The sequence below is a fragment of the Nesoenas mayeri genome, assembly GCF_963082525.1.
Source record: "Nesoenas mayeri genome assembly, chromosome: 3".
NCBI lineage: Eukaryota > Metazoa > Chordata > Aves > Columbiformes > Columbidae > Nesoenas > Nesoenas mayeri.
In genome coordinates this window covers 12,270,039-12,284,876 of record NC_137544.1, presented here as the reverse complement: position 1 = coordinate 12,284,876, position 14,838 = coordinate 12,270,039, and the positions used below count along the sequence as shown (strand labels likewise).

Here is a 14,838-nt window from a genome sequence, read left to right as displayed (position 1 = left end):
CCTCTATTGCAAAACATTTCTGATGAACAGCTAAGGACTTGACATATGTCCCATCAGGAAGCCCACATTTTTTTTTCCCCAGAAATGACAGTAAAAGACATCCACTACAGATATGCTTAGAAAGCAACTGGAAAACAGACAAGACTTAGAACCATGAGCTTGTAATTATAGCACAAACTGTTTAGCGGGATCTCTATACAGGTATTATAGTGACAGAGCTACAATATTTTTTAGACACTATGCTTTTTCATGAAGTGCAAATAGATTCACAAAATAGTTCCTTGCTTAAGTTAGCCTTCACTGAGATTCCCTGTAATATAATTCTACTTAAAGTTAAAAAGCAGACACTCACTATTGTATCTTTAGCCCTAACAGACAATGATTCACACTAAGCAATAGCTTTCCTTAGAAGAAGAGACAATATCTAATATGAACTGTTTTCACATCACTGTTCAGATGCAAAGAAACCACTAAGAACTTTTCTTCCCATTAAAAGAAAAAAAGATAATCTGACAGGAGGTCCTAAGGATCATGCTCTTTAATAAGGAAGAATTCTTAATACATGGATTCTATCCACAAAGGGTTATGGTTACTGTTACTACAGGTCTTCACTAAAAGCTTTTTTCCTTCACTGACTCTCTAAACAGTTACAAAGGCTACCTGTACATGATTTCCCCCAAACTAAGGAAAGCAACTTGACATTGGATCTCGCAACAGTGTTGTGGCTCCGCACAGTTTACAGCTTTTCTGTCAATAACCACTACAGGATCAAATATGTTCATCCCCATCTTGCTCTGAAAAACACTTTCTCTTACTGACATTAAGCTCCCTGCAACCCTTTGTTCAAACTGAAGCTATAAAAAAGACTCAAAGTGTTTTACAATTGACTTCACACCTGTTGCCACCTTCCTTCTCCCTACCCAAAACAGCTGCTTCCAACTGCAAAGTGACTAGACATAGGTTTTGGACATGTTAGCTGAGCAGACTAGGTCAGAGGCAAGTCACACAAAAGACAAAGAGTTTGACACTGTACACACTAACTGAAAGATACATCAATACTGGTTAGCTAACCCTTTTTTCAGTAGACACCATCAATATATTTTCCCAGTAGATACTTCTGAGATGTCCTTACTTGTACATCTGGGCATGCTGTGCTTGCTTAGGCCACTTAACTACAGCTTCATAAAACTAAATAGTTCTTGTTTAGTCTCTGCCAGAAGTCAGTGTCTTCACCTACAGGGAGAGGAGAGTAATACAGAAGTCTGTTAGGTTACAACAGCAGCGCGCTTAGTATTTCAGTAGTGTAATTTTAAGATTGACACCAACCTCTGATAGTTCTCTTTCCTAACAAGTACTGCTCCAGATGACACTTGCCCATGCGGATGTGGCTCTGCACTGCGGTCTAGCAAGACATTTAAACTTTTGATTTTCTGCACAGCACACTCTAGGACAAGCAGTCTGTCACCTGACACAGCTCCTGAGAACATGTGCCATGTTGCTGAGGAAAGATTCAGGATTGACCTGAAAAGAGCCCATTTTCTTACCAACTCTGTGTCTCCCAGGATTGCATCTCCTTGGACAAAGAAAGCCTGAAGTCTTTGTCTGCATAGTGCTACATATCATCACACTGCAGTGGAAATACAGCTACAAGACAAGAAAATTTATATTATGCATGGAGGAATCTTATTTGGCAAACATCTGATTGTGTACTGACCCCGAAGGAGATGGACTGAACACCGCTAAAGTGGCTACTCATTATTTACTACTCTCATAGCTTTACACCTTCAAGAAAGTGGCTAGTAGCCCCAAGCAGCACCTGGCCAACTGAAGCTTAACACAACATTTACTGCATGCACCACTCCAGACTCACACATCAGGACTGCTGACAGCATGACAGACCATGGAGACATCTCACCTGCTCTTGTAACAGAGTTGTGCCTTGTACAAAAGTGAACATAATCACTTCAAATCTCTTTAAGTGCTGAGGAAATTTTACTCTGAGGCTATAATCAACTTCATGGAAGACAGTTCTGTAGGAGTCTCTGCTGTTTTCACACCTTTTTGGGAAAGTAAAAGAAAATGGAGTTAACCTAAACCTTCATCACTTCAACCAGTTCTTTAAACAAAGCAAGAAAGTGAAATACAGAGGAGCTTTCCTCTCTCCAGTTTCCTTAGGCCACAGAGGTATGGACAGAGCCTCCCCCATCCATGGTGCCTGCTTTTGGCCACAGTCAGGGTTGCTTCTTTTTCCTGTCCAGCTAGAAGCTGTTAGTTAGAAGCACTTCTGACCACCAGAAGGCATAGCCACTGTGCCAGCATCAACATGTTCTCAACAGCCTAGCAACAATTGCTCATCAGGACAAAATGTATCCAAGCCAACTTCTGTCCTCTTCCCCTCTCCTCCCACCTAAGGTAAGGGACCTTGTGATGACCAGTTACCAAATTCAGGAGAGAAGCCCTCCTTACCCATTTATGAGGATGGGCCACTGTGGAAGGCTGTCCTGGCTTTGGGAGTTTGTAGCCCAACAGTCATCCAGATTTAGCTCCAGCCTCTCATCTTTAGGCTGGAGCAGTTCAACTTCAAAATACAGTGCTTCTCTCAGATATTTTACCACAGGATATTCCAGTTTCTGGTAGGGCTCTGAATAGGATTTGTCTAGAAGAGATTATTGATGTTAGTTTCCTTTTTACAGAGTGCACATTCAAAAGCTTTCTGCTTCACTGTTCTTTCCACCACCATTTACTCTGGCACAGTAACAGAATAACCTAGAGTATATGGAAGTCAACACATGGGGACAGAATGACAGTAATGTAAGAACTGGCAATGGAAGCAAAGATCTGAACTTTATTCCTTGGCTCTGAGGATTCAGAAGCAAGACATTCCTGCAAAAACCCATTGGAGTAAGATGCCTATTTAAAACTGTCTCTATAAAGGTACTTGGATAAAAAAAAAAGTAAAAAATTAGTCAGGAGCACTTCAGTCACAATGAGGATTTGATTCAGGCTTCAGTTAGCCTGTTTTGCTAGCATAAATACTATTTTATAGCAATATTGCATGTAGCTGCCTTCTTGGACATAGGTCATGATTACTGCTGTCAGTGCTAACTCTTCTTAGCAACACTTAGGGATGTGATAGGTGAAAAAAGCTGTTATAACACCCACTGCACAAAACTTCTAGCATGCCCAGGCCAAGCGGGAAAATGACACTTAAGTCAGGATGATGCAAGTATCTGTCTGATCCACTATAGATACCAGGTTTATGGCATTCTGGAGTGGAAAACCTCTCAGAGGCCTTAAAGGGGTTTCCAGTTCATCCTTGGAGATATTCGAAAGTCATCTGATCACGGTCCTGGGCAGCTTGCTCTAGGTGGACCTACTAGAGCAGGGGAGTTGGACAAGATCACCTTCAGAGGTCCCTTACTACCTCAACCATTCTGTGAAATCTAATCATTAAAGTTACCTTTGAAAAGCTTCATGGAAAGATCAAGATAGCCAAACCCTGGCTTAATACTGGGTGGTGGGTTCTTCTTAGATTCATATTGGACATCAACAGTCTGCTTGATTGCATACAAGCATGCAAATTTCAGTCTGAGGGAAGAGATTTAACATTAGATTTTAGAAACAAAAATACCTTGGACAACCTTCTAGGGAATAACACTTACCGGTATACTGGTGTATCATTGCCAGGTCTGAAATAGAGTACATCATTTTCATATGTCATAGTTGTGCTATTGAACTGAAAGAAACACATCATTACAAACAGGACAATTACATGAGAGTTGACTTTGGTTTTGACACAATATCCACATCCCTTCACTTGACTGGTAGACTGCCAGAAATAGCCAGAAATTACCAGCCAAGAACCCTGTGCCTACTGGACTAAAGCTGACAGCTATGCCACAGTCAAGAACAAACAGTTTATTACCTAACAATATCTTGAATATGACATAACACCCCAGAAAGGGAGTGCATTGGATCTGAGAAAAAGACCTCAATTGTTTTACATTGACAAAAATCAATGTATAGCATGAGATGCAACACTTGTAGAAGCAAGCTGTGTTTGCAGTGACCTGAATATGAGCATGATCTGATCCTTTGTTATTTTATCCGCTTTCTACTTATGCAGTACATGAGTGGCAGGAAAGAGATCCACTCTAGTCTTAGGCCAGGTAGTCATCAGCAACACCTCACCAGCTTCTGCAAGGCCTCTGAGTATATCTCAACAGCATAAGCTCACATCCAAGTCCATTATTAAATAATGTGGGGATGTCAAACTAGAGTCTAGTTTCAGAAAGCACCTCTGGCCTTGAAAACAATTTCTACCAAATAAGAACTTCTGCCCAACTGAATTTAGTATCCTCAGGAAAAGAAGGTAGATGTACTACTAAACAAAATGTCAGCTGTGACCTTCTTGCAGCTTCTGCTCAATTGAATCTCTGCCAGTTCTAGTAACCACCCTACCCCAATGCAAAGTTCACATTACTAAGCCCTTACCTTTCTACTTGTTCCACAAGTGTTCACATTGAACTTGAAGGTTGCAGTCTTCTCTGTCACTAGACTTGGTTTGCACAGTCTATCCCTCAAGACAAACAGGCTGGTGTCCAGGTCTGCAACTCCTGCCACTTTTACTGCAGTAATAACCACAGTGCCATTGGGCAGGCACTCTAAAAGATAAAAAAATTACATTTTCATGTAAATCTGGACTCAAACACCTTTATTTTGTAGCCTAGCACAAAGAGGTCCTGTATGGAATTCCTAGCAAGTGTTTTTGACAGCTTACAAGGACTGAGTTTTCATCAAGACTCTGATCAGTACTAACATCTGAATTTCTTCAAGCTAACTACCAGTAGAGTGTGAACTACCTGGACAAAGTTGGTGATTTCACTTTCTCCACCTGGGAACTCTCACCTTCTCTCAAAAAGGTTTTTCTAGCCAAGATATTCAATACATTCAATACTGTTGAGTAGTTTTAGAACAACTAATTTACATGCTGACCCCCTCCCTACCTAGCAAAGTGCCCCTCCCTCCCCCCCAACAACAACCACCACCACCAAAAAAAACAAATAAACAAACATTCAACCCTGAAAACAGCCATAAAAACCTTTTTATAATGCTTCATAAATTTTGGAGGTGTGAGGGAAAGTAGAGTTTCCCACCTCTTTCTTCCCCTTCCTGTAATAGAGAGGGTAGTCACTCCAATCTGCAGTTTGACTTCCCTTCTAGCATTTTACTTTGCAGGAAATCTGACAGGCAAACAAAATATCACACAAGTAGAAACTCCAGAAACATTTCAGACTGCACAGACTTGTGTGACTTAGTTATGTAGCCCAAAGAGCATTAACAGCTAATCCCCAACATGTTATTACTTATTAGCGCTGAAGGTGAAAATCTGCAGGAAACTGAGAAATCCCTTCTATTAGCCAAGGTGTTGCCATCCTTCAAGGTTAAGTAGAGTGAAGCCTTTATTCCAGAAGTATGAAAAACCTAGAGATGATAATCGCAGGATGAACAATAGAATAAAGACAAACCATTCAACTACAGTACTCAAAACCTAGTGGGGTGGGTTATGACATGACAAAGGTAATGGTGCTTGCTCAAAAATCAAATCCACAGAAGAGACTTTTTTAGTCTAGAAGCCAATAGAATGAGATTTTTCTATCATTTTGCAATAGAATGTGATACAAAATCCATTGCATTTTTTTTCTTGTCTACTTCTGCCAATATTAACTAAGGGAAATTGAAACATTATTTCAAGGGCAGAAAATAGTTCTCCATTAATCCTCTGAAGCCTACTTCAAAGGGAAGTTTTATTTCATCTTCAAGGACATAGCATATCATGTTCATATCTCACAGCCAGAACATGCCTTTTAACCGCTACATGCTGACATCCTTACCTCGTAGTTCAGATGGGAAGAAAGGAAAGGAACAGAGATTGACAAGTGAGTGCCATTGTCCCTCAGGCTGTAATTGTACTTCTGCACAGCCTCCGGGGTGAGGTTCCAGTCTGAGATGAAGGGCAGCCAGTTTTGGTCCACATTCCCACGAGTGATGACGAGATGAAGGTTCCTCCCATCACAAAATCCTCTTGCACTGGGTAGTACTGTGATACAGTCAAGAGTCAGCCAGCATGCTAGCTGCCATCAGAGTTTAATAGGGCTATTTAAGTCTGACAGTATCCCTGGCTGAAATTAGTCCAGGTAACAGCTGAGTTTACAGCCAGGTTGGTACAGTTTTGCCCAAGTCTCACTAGTTTACCTGCATCTTTGACAGCTGACACCACTATGACTGGGACACTGAAGATGTCACTTGTTGGATGAGTTATGAATGTGAGTGTGACATTCAGGGTGTATGCTCTCATGTCCACTTTCATGTACTAGGAAAGTCAGATTAAAAAAATAAAATCAACAAGTTATATCTTAATTTCTATACCATGGTATACTGCAGTATTTTAGTACACACCTCTTTCTTAATGCTCGGTGCATCAAATGGGACTTGGATTACATAGGCTTTGCTTCCATTAGCATATTTGATCTCATATGTTCGATATCCATGCTGAACAGCTTCAGGTACAGCAACAGTTGCCCCATCAATGGTTAAGTTCACAAGCTCTACATCTGGGAGGAACATTCCCAATGTCACATTCATTAGCCTTGCACTGAGATTGGAGTCTGAAAATGAAGGCAATAACATTAAGCTCTTAAAAGTATGAAAAAACTTCAGAAAACTCAACATTAGGCTACTTACTGTTGGTTATAATAAGTTCTACTTCTTCAAATGGTGTTTCTATTTCCTTGATGATAGTGTATTTTGTTCGTCCCCATTTGTTATCTTCCCACTGATGTTCCAAGAACAAGTTAATGGCATATTTTGTCCCATGCTGTCCGTTGCTCACAGAAGTCTAGAATGTCAAATCAACATCCTTCAGTAGAACATGATTTTACATTAAATTTGTATTGTACCATCTCAAGGTCAGCTAGAGCTACAGCTCCAAACCATTGTCCTCAGCGCAGGATCTATAAACTTTGAAGTGGCATTTACTGTAGCCCTGTGAGTTTAAGTTCTCAGAATACTCAGGACTTCCTTTGGAAAACTGCCTCCCATTTTGAAGTTTCAAATCAGCAGGGGACTATTTCACCAGTCAAAGGGCTCGTTCTGCAACTTCCTTTGAAGTTCAGTTGTCACAACATATTCCAGGATTCAGTTCACTCCAAGCAACCATATTATTTAGATGTCTAGTCTCAGCCCACTCCAATATCATACAGTCTTGTGGACAAATGGGTTGTTCCCACTCTCCTGATTTTTTTGTGTAAAATACAACACAATCCACACATGCTTTACAGTGTCATTCCTGTCATTCCTACAGTATGTAGGAATATGACATTAGGACTAAAAGATGAAAGCTCTGTGTTAACCTGAGGAAGGAAACTAATCAATAGGTCTGTATAGAATTCTGCCCATCTGTGCTTGCAAGAAAATAAATTCTTCAAAGTGATGCTGACAAGAGCTATCTTTGGTTAGGGCTTTTGGAATATTTAATATATCTTTTCTTCCCTCCACTCCCCATCCTTTATTTGGAAGGAACAATATGAAGAATTAGAAAAAAAATAGGAACAGAAAGTCTGTTGCTCCTAACATAAATCACTCACCTTATAATAGCCACCTTCTGCACCTATTGGTATCTTCAGTGTAATTGCATTAAAGTCATTCAATAACACATATTTCCTGGAAGCCATTTCTTTGGCAGAAAGTTTGTGTAGATCCACACCAGCTTCAACAAGCACATCCTTAAAACTAGTTGCTGCAGTGGAGAGCAGTTGAATATATTTCGGAACAGTCCAGATGATTGTTTTGTTAGTGTAGTCCACACCATCTTAGGGACAAGATATGAGAGGCATCAGCTCATTATTCTAGTTGCAAGTTGGTCCCTGTACACTGAAGCACTGGAATAAGGTACTGCATTTCTCACCTACAGGACACGCCACAGAAGTATCCACCATCAGGATCATCCATCGCTCTTTGTAAAATGTACTTGATCTCACCGCAGAAAAGGTAATTCCCTGAACCTGTAGGAAGGGACCTGGTTAGACATTCACAGCCTGGCCGCTTGCTGGGGCAGAGTGAGCATACCGACCTCAACCAGATGAATTGACTCAGCAGTGTGTGGTATTCGCAGCAGAACCCTGGTGTCCGTGGTGTTGAGTCCATAACCTGCACTCCAAGCATCACTTACAAGAAAAGCCTTCTTTTTCTCTGGCTGATGAAACACGGTTTGCCATATTGAGGCTTCTTGTGCTTTTGCCTATTCAGGAAAACTTGTCAACAATTTAAACATGCTGTTCAAAGGACCAGACTTACTACACTGAACCATTTACTGTATTAATCTGTCCAGCAGTTTCGTTGCCTTATTCTGAATACTGCTAGTGGGATACCCCTCCAGCTTCCCTCCCCACTACATAAAACTTCACATATTAAGAGCACCAGAGATTAACTGCACTGCTGCATTACAAATACAGGGTCCAAGAAGAAAAAAAAGCCTACCCACTGCTCACTTGTGGGCCAGGAGGTCTTAGAGATAGATTTTGTTACACAGTCCCTCACCTGGGGAATACTTAATTTAGTGTTTTTAAGAAATCAATTTCCATTTCTTCCTTGGAGACATAGCTTACAGTTGTCTGTATTTCTAACATACAAAATGTCTAATTACTAAAAATACTTCGTACAGAATTTCTGCTCTTCCTACTTAAGTGCTTTTTGAAAGGACATTTTGTACTGTGTAGACATAGATTAGAAGGATGGTTGTGACTAGCTTTTACTAGGAAGAAAACCTGTGATTTTACCTCTGAAAAGGCAAAAGTCCAGTCCTCAGGTTCATCTTGAACAAAGTCTTTTACAGTCTGTGGAACCTCCCTCCTGACAGAAACCTGAAGAGAAAAAAGCTTCTGTAAGGGGTTTTCTGATGGCACATGTTTCTTTGTCCTCAACACCCTACAAGTTCTATTTCAAGGGAGAGCAGCATTTCCTAGATGAATGGTTTCCTCCCACCGAGTAAAAGATCATGGCCTAAGAGCCCATCACGCATGGTGCATTATTTATAGTCTACTTGATTTCAACTTCATTTTCTGCCTATCTTCCTATTTCTCCTTCCAATTAACAACAGGATTTTGTTCTTGACTCCCATGTCCTCTTCTAAGAAAAATCCTTTTTCAGCTCTCTTCTCCCCATCAAATTCAATACAGAAGCTTCCTTCAGAAAGAATACATTTCTGTTATCTCAAACAAGGTTTGTTGAGGCAACGTTCAGCAAGCTCAATCCATTACCTTAACCTTTTGAATACCATGTTAAATTTATTGTCTATTAATGTTACAAGTAGGCTATGTAAGCATAATATAAATGCATCAGTAAACACAAGATGCATGCTGTGTATTCACTAGCGAGTTGTTCATGGCAGGACATTCAAATTTCATTTTCAATACACATTCCTAGCATCTAATCAGCTTCAAAGATGCATCATCCAGTATTTACCTCCTTACCTTAAGTACTTTTCCATAAGTACTTCTAGCACTTACCTCCATGTAGTTACTTTCACATAGTAACTCTCTGGTATTGCACAGACCATAAGGGCAACTTGCACTTTTCAGATGAGTTCTAACATTTTTCATATCAGGAGTACGAGATGATTGGATTTGTATAGTTACTGTGAACACATCTTTCTGCATGGACACAGAACATTTGCTTGTTAAACTGGCTTTCCCTACATAGGCACCTCCTACCCTTGTGACCTAAAAGTAAGTTACAAATCCCACCCACCAGCCTCTGCAGGCTACATGCATATAGGGGTATAGCTACATAGCAACATAAATACTTTAAGGAACAGCTTCAACCTTTCATGTAGCCCCAGAAATGGACCAAAAAAATGCTCCCTAAAATAGAGTTAATCTTGTGTTTTATGACATAGTATGAGTAAACAAGAAATACAAGCAGCCAAATCTGAGCTTTTACTCTACTAACTATCAGACACTAAATATTAGAGGAGAGTGAAACACAGCTTCCAGACAAAATTCCCTATTCTCCTCCAAGAGAGAACAGTTGCCCTTCAAGGGCATGTGTGATACGCTTCTTCATGCGTTCATTTGTAGGCCATTCAAATATCAATACTATGAAATATTCTCAGACCTCTGGATACATTTGAGGAGAATTAAATCACTTTCTTCTAACAGATGTTCAAGTCATTATGACACTTCAGTTAATGCCTATCAATAATTTTGTTCTCTTTCACATAAAGGTCACATGTAACAGAAATCTAGTCAAAATACCTGTAACAGACTTACCTCTAAGTGAGAATGGCAGCTTAGCGCAGAAGCTCGGAACTCAATGTTACTCCAATTGCTGTGAGTTACTAAATAGCCACACTGTGATGCCATGGCCTCATCCAGCTCCCAGGCTACACCAGATCGATCTATGGGCAATTAGTGCAGAGCAGTATTAATGAGCACAGCTCCTACTCTGCAAACTCCCTCAGCAACCTGTCCTTGCCATAGGGTTCAGCTGACTCTGCTTCAATACAGCCCAGCTTCATGCCTTGGGCTCAGACACAGAAGAGAATTGCAAAGTGGTAGAAAAGAGTTGTGACAAAGTCTGTAAAAAGGTAGAACTGCAGACAGACTTGGACATGAAATGCTAGCAGCCTGAGGACTTAACTAGAATAAAAGAAATATCAACATGGAAAGATTAAATCCTACAGGTGCAAAACTCCCAGTAAGCACAGTTAGTCAGTTAGGTCATCAGTGTCAAAGCTGTCAGAATTGACAGGTGATGACAGGTTAGCAACATCAGGAGCCTGATCGGTGGCTGCCAGAGGCTCATGTTTCTCTCCAATGCTTGCCTAGCCAACAGAGTCTCTTCAAGGGTCTAACCAGTATGACAAGCACACTAAAGCTTAGCTTGTATTTTTCTAGGCTACAAAACTGTCTCTGTGTTAGGTTTTTTTGTTTTTCTTTTTTTTTCTTTTTATTTAAATCTCTCTCTTCCAAAAATAATCGGTTTATACTTTCAAACTGTACATATTCCAGAGTGTCTTTATGTATGGATGCAGACAACTAGACAAAGAACGTACATTAAGCAGGTCTTTACACAAGTTTAAGACTTTGGACCAATGGATGTTTGGTTATAAATTGTATCTAGTTAGCTAGCATGGAGAACTAGTTTAAAGCTGAGTTTACAATTTATGCATATAATCTTACACCTGATTACATTTATAGCCCAACAGTCATCTGACTCTCCCCTTCCAAGGCACTCTGTGATGCATTTCACTCAAATGCATGACTTGCTGATACCAAGCCTGTAGTCAGAGGCCCTAGCTAGTTTTTCTTAACTTCATTAAGAATTTGTATGTCTTCACCAGGTCCTTTAGCTAAAGCAAAGAAAGTGGAGAGCTACTAGTGCAGAAATTAGTGTAGTGCCAGCTTCTGATAGTGAATTTTCAGAACAGTATTAACATGTGCTGTAACTGGGGAACATTTTCACCAGGAAATAAATCCACCAGCATTAACATGCCTAGAAACTACCATGTGCATTTTGATTCTAAAGACAGCCATGATTAGACTTCATATTGCTAAGTTAAAACTCAACAAGGCTATAGGATAGGTTATACAGAAATAAAGGTAGCATTTGCCTGTCACTTACAATGACGTGCAACCTACTAAACACTGATCTTAGCATAATCCAGGGAATTCTAGTATAGGAGGACCTCAGAGAATTTTAAACATTTCACCCTGTGTAATTTTCTCTTCAAGTTCTATATCAACTTACCAACAACAGAAAAAGTTAAGTGTTTGTCCTTAAAATATTCGGCACTCAGTGTTATACGCAAAAGGTTCCCCAAGCACTCCGAACTCATGAGTCCTGTGTTGAATATATTGAAAGGCTAGTAAGTAGGGGAGTAAAGGTAACAGAAATTTGTTACTTCCCAGACTGCTCTATAAAGTCAGTGTTGCAACAATCATATTCTAGCACACCTGGCTAGGAGGTATCAAAATTATTTTTTAAACCAGCAATACTTCCAGGAGAAAAAACAGCTCTGAAATCAGTATTCCAATAGTAAATGTCTGGTGAGCAGGCAATGCTGCCTGCAGCAGCCAGTGATGGAAACAGGATTTTGGAACATGGACAAAGTACTGAATTGGCTGCCTCAATCCAAACCACTTAGACTAAATAAAACAGAAGAAGAAAATTTAAAAAGTCCTCCCACTGTCCCGAAAAAGAGAGGAAGAAACCCTAGAAAACCCAAAACGCCACCCAAAAAAATACCCACAAAGGCAAAGAAAACCGCCAAACCACACACACCTACTCACAAGAGGAGCCACAAGCCAACTCAGGATGGGGAACAGTCACATCAGCTACCCATCAGCCTACCCTACTCACTTGTCCAAGTACCAGAAGCTACTTGGTTCATGCTGGGAAAGGACCACACAGGAGCAAATGGAATTGCTTGAGAAGCTCAAGTCTCAAGCTATCACCACAGCATAAACTAGACAAAAGCTGCCAAACCTCTTTAAGTCAGGAAGCAGGTACAAACTGTTTCAAATGTAGGCCTAGAGACCAGAGAAGACTTGTCATTTGACATATATTTCTGATAAATAGAAGTTTCTATGGCATAGTGAGCTATGTAAAAATGGATTTCAAGGGCTGAGAGGATGCCTTTACACAGAGAGCTCAGCACTATACCATAAGTTAACCAGAGATGGAACTCCCATGTCAGAGCTAGGAACATCAGCTAGATGTTGGTGAATATGACCTTATTCTGCCCATATTCCAAGCTGCCAACTTGATTCAGTGCAGAAGCTGTATAATTACTCCAAACTGGATAATGAATAAAACCTCCTCCAGTATCTTTTTACTTTGATCTTTGGTAAATGGTCACATACTTATACAGCACCTGCAATGAGTAGGGCAGACAGTCCTAGAACCACCTCTCTTTATGTGCTGTTCTGGGACCAGCCCTAGTTTTTAAGCAAGAAGTTAAATGGATAGTGAATCTGGTTAAAGAAAATAAAAATTTTCTTCTCATGCAAAGCACTGATGTCTTTATAGCATTTAAAAGACTTTACATGTTATATGGTCAATAGCTAGGCTCAAGGAAACAAGAACAATGATATAGTCCCCGTCAATTCATCAGTCCTTGTTACCAGCATGAGGAAAGGTAGAAACATTTGCTTAACATGATGGTACCTAAACCTCAAGAGTGGCTGTGAATAGTTATCATTAGACATCTCTATGTTTGGAGTTTCTCAGAAAAATGTGCAAATATTGCTGCTACAAGAACTTCAGATGCTTCTGAAACACACACACGCAGATATCACCTGGGAAAAAGCTTGGGAGTTGACACGAGAAAGCAGTTTACAGTAACATTACCTGATTGCTCTTGGGTCCATATTTCAGAGATTAACATCCCTATTAGTAACAACCTGTAAGAGAAGACAGGGACTAGCAACAGCTTCATCTCTGATGACAGCTTGCCAACAAACTTCTATGCTCAGAATGTTCCAGTCTGGGTATTAAACTATTCTCAAGCCTATGGCTACATATCTAGATTTAGAAATTGCAAAATAGAACCACTAAAAAAGCTAGGAAAGATACATAAAAAAAGTTAATATATTTGATACCTTAAACAAGACCAGTTATGCTAATCAACCATGAAGCTCTCACCTCTGCATCAGACTCAGCTCCATTGCCCATTTGATCCTCCTCTACCTATGATGCTCTTTCTTTTATAGTTATACACAAACAAAAATTGCTTTTATTAGCTTTGCCTAGAAATCAGTCTTTCTGACTCCTCAGTATCTTAGATTAAATAGAAAAGCTGCCACCTTTATATTGATGAAACTAATTTTCAGCTGTTTACCCTCTTAACTGCAGACCTATAATTCATGTCATCTGTTCATTTACTTTACTGATTAAATCTGCTCCTACCTAGGTTTGGTGCTTGCTTGCTCTCAACTAGCAGGTTGTCAGGGAGCAGTGGGATAACTGGTGCTGTTCTGGTAAAGTATGTAGTAATTAATTGCTTCAGAATTGCTTCTTTTCACCTGATCTCTTCTGTGGAGAGTTTTGTACAGCCTTTCCTGAATAGCTGAAGTTTGGCACTGGCAAGTGTGTGAACTGCAACATTACAGAATCATAGAATGGTTGATGTTGCAAGGGACGTCTGGAGATCATCTAGTCCAACACACCTGCTAAAGCAGGTTCACCAGAGCAGATCACACAGGAATGTGACCAGGCGGGTTTGAATGTCTCCAGAGAAGGAGACTCCACAGCCTCTCTGGGCAGCTTGTTCCAGGGCTCTGGCACCCTCAAAGTAAAGAAGTTTCTCCTCATATTTGGATGGAACCTCCTGTGCTTCAGTCTGTGCCTGTTGCCCCTCATCCTATCATTGGGCACCACTGAAAGGAGTCTGGTCCCATCCTCGTGACACCCACCCTTGAGATATTTATAAGCATGGATAAGATCCCCTCTCAGCTTCTCTTCTCCAGGCTGAACAGACCCAGCTCTCTCAGTTTCTCCTCATAAGAAGGCAACTTTTTACAACAAAAGGGAAAGAAACTGTTGATCTTTAAGGCAAGTGGTCAAACTAACAGTAAAAGGGAACCCGGAGAGAGACTGATGTGTCACAAACTAAATGAAGATTTATGTCACTGGGTGACCTGCGGGATACCTAGAAAAGAAATCATTCCCAAGTTTGGGCAAAATTAACCGAAAGACTGTGAAGGAGTGGATCTGACCACAAACAGATTGGAAGAAAGGACCCTGCCTTTGCTGTGTACCAAAGACAGAGAAGTTGTA

General features: G+C 40.4%; 1 protein-coding gene across 1 annotated transcript; it reads right to left on the bottom strand.

The window, feature by feature from the left end:
* Positions 1-1,180: 1,180 nt before the first annotated feature.
* LOC308039524 (zona pellucida sperm-binding protein 2-like) lies at positions 1,181-11,896 on the bottom strand (the record flags this gene model as incomplete). Its single annotated transcript, XM_080342895.1, has 19 exons — positions 1,181-1,233; positions 1,545-1,644; positions 1,916-2,057; positions 2,467-2,656; positions 3,461-3,588; positions 3,663-3,736; positions 4,495-4,664; positions 5,367-5,484; positions 5,895-6,100; positions 6,256-6,373; positions 6,460-6,668; positions 6,745-6,898; positions 7,647-7,870; positions 7,967-8,063; positions 8,132-8,299; positions 8,838-8,921; positions 9,567-9,710; positions 10,329-10,456; positions 11,809-11,896. 19 exons carry the CDS (start codon positions 11,894-11,896, stop codon positions 1,181-1,183), a joined length of 2,595 nt encoding a protein of 864 aa, XP_080199021.1.
* Positions 11,897-14,838: the final 2,942 nt, after the last annotated feature.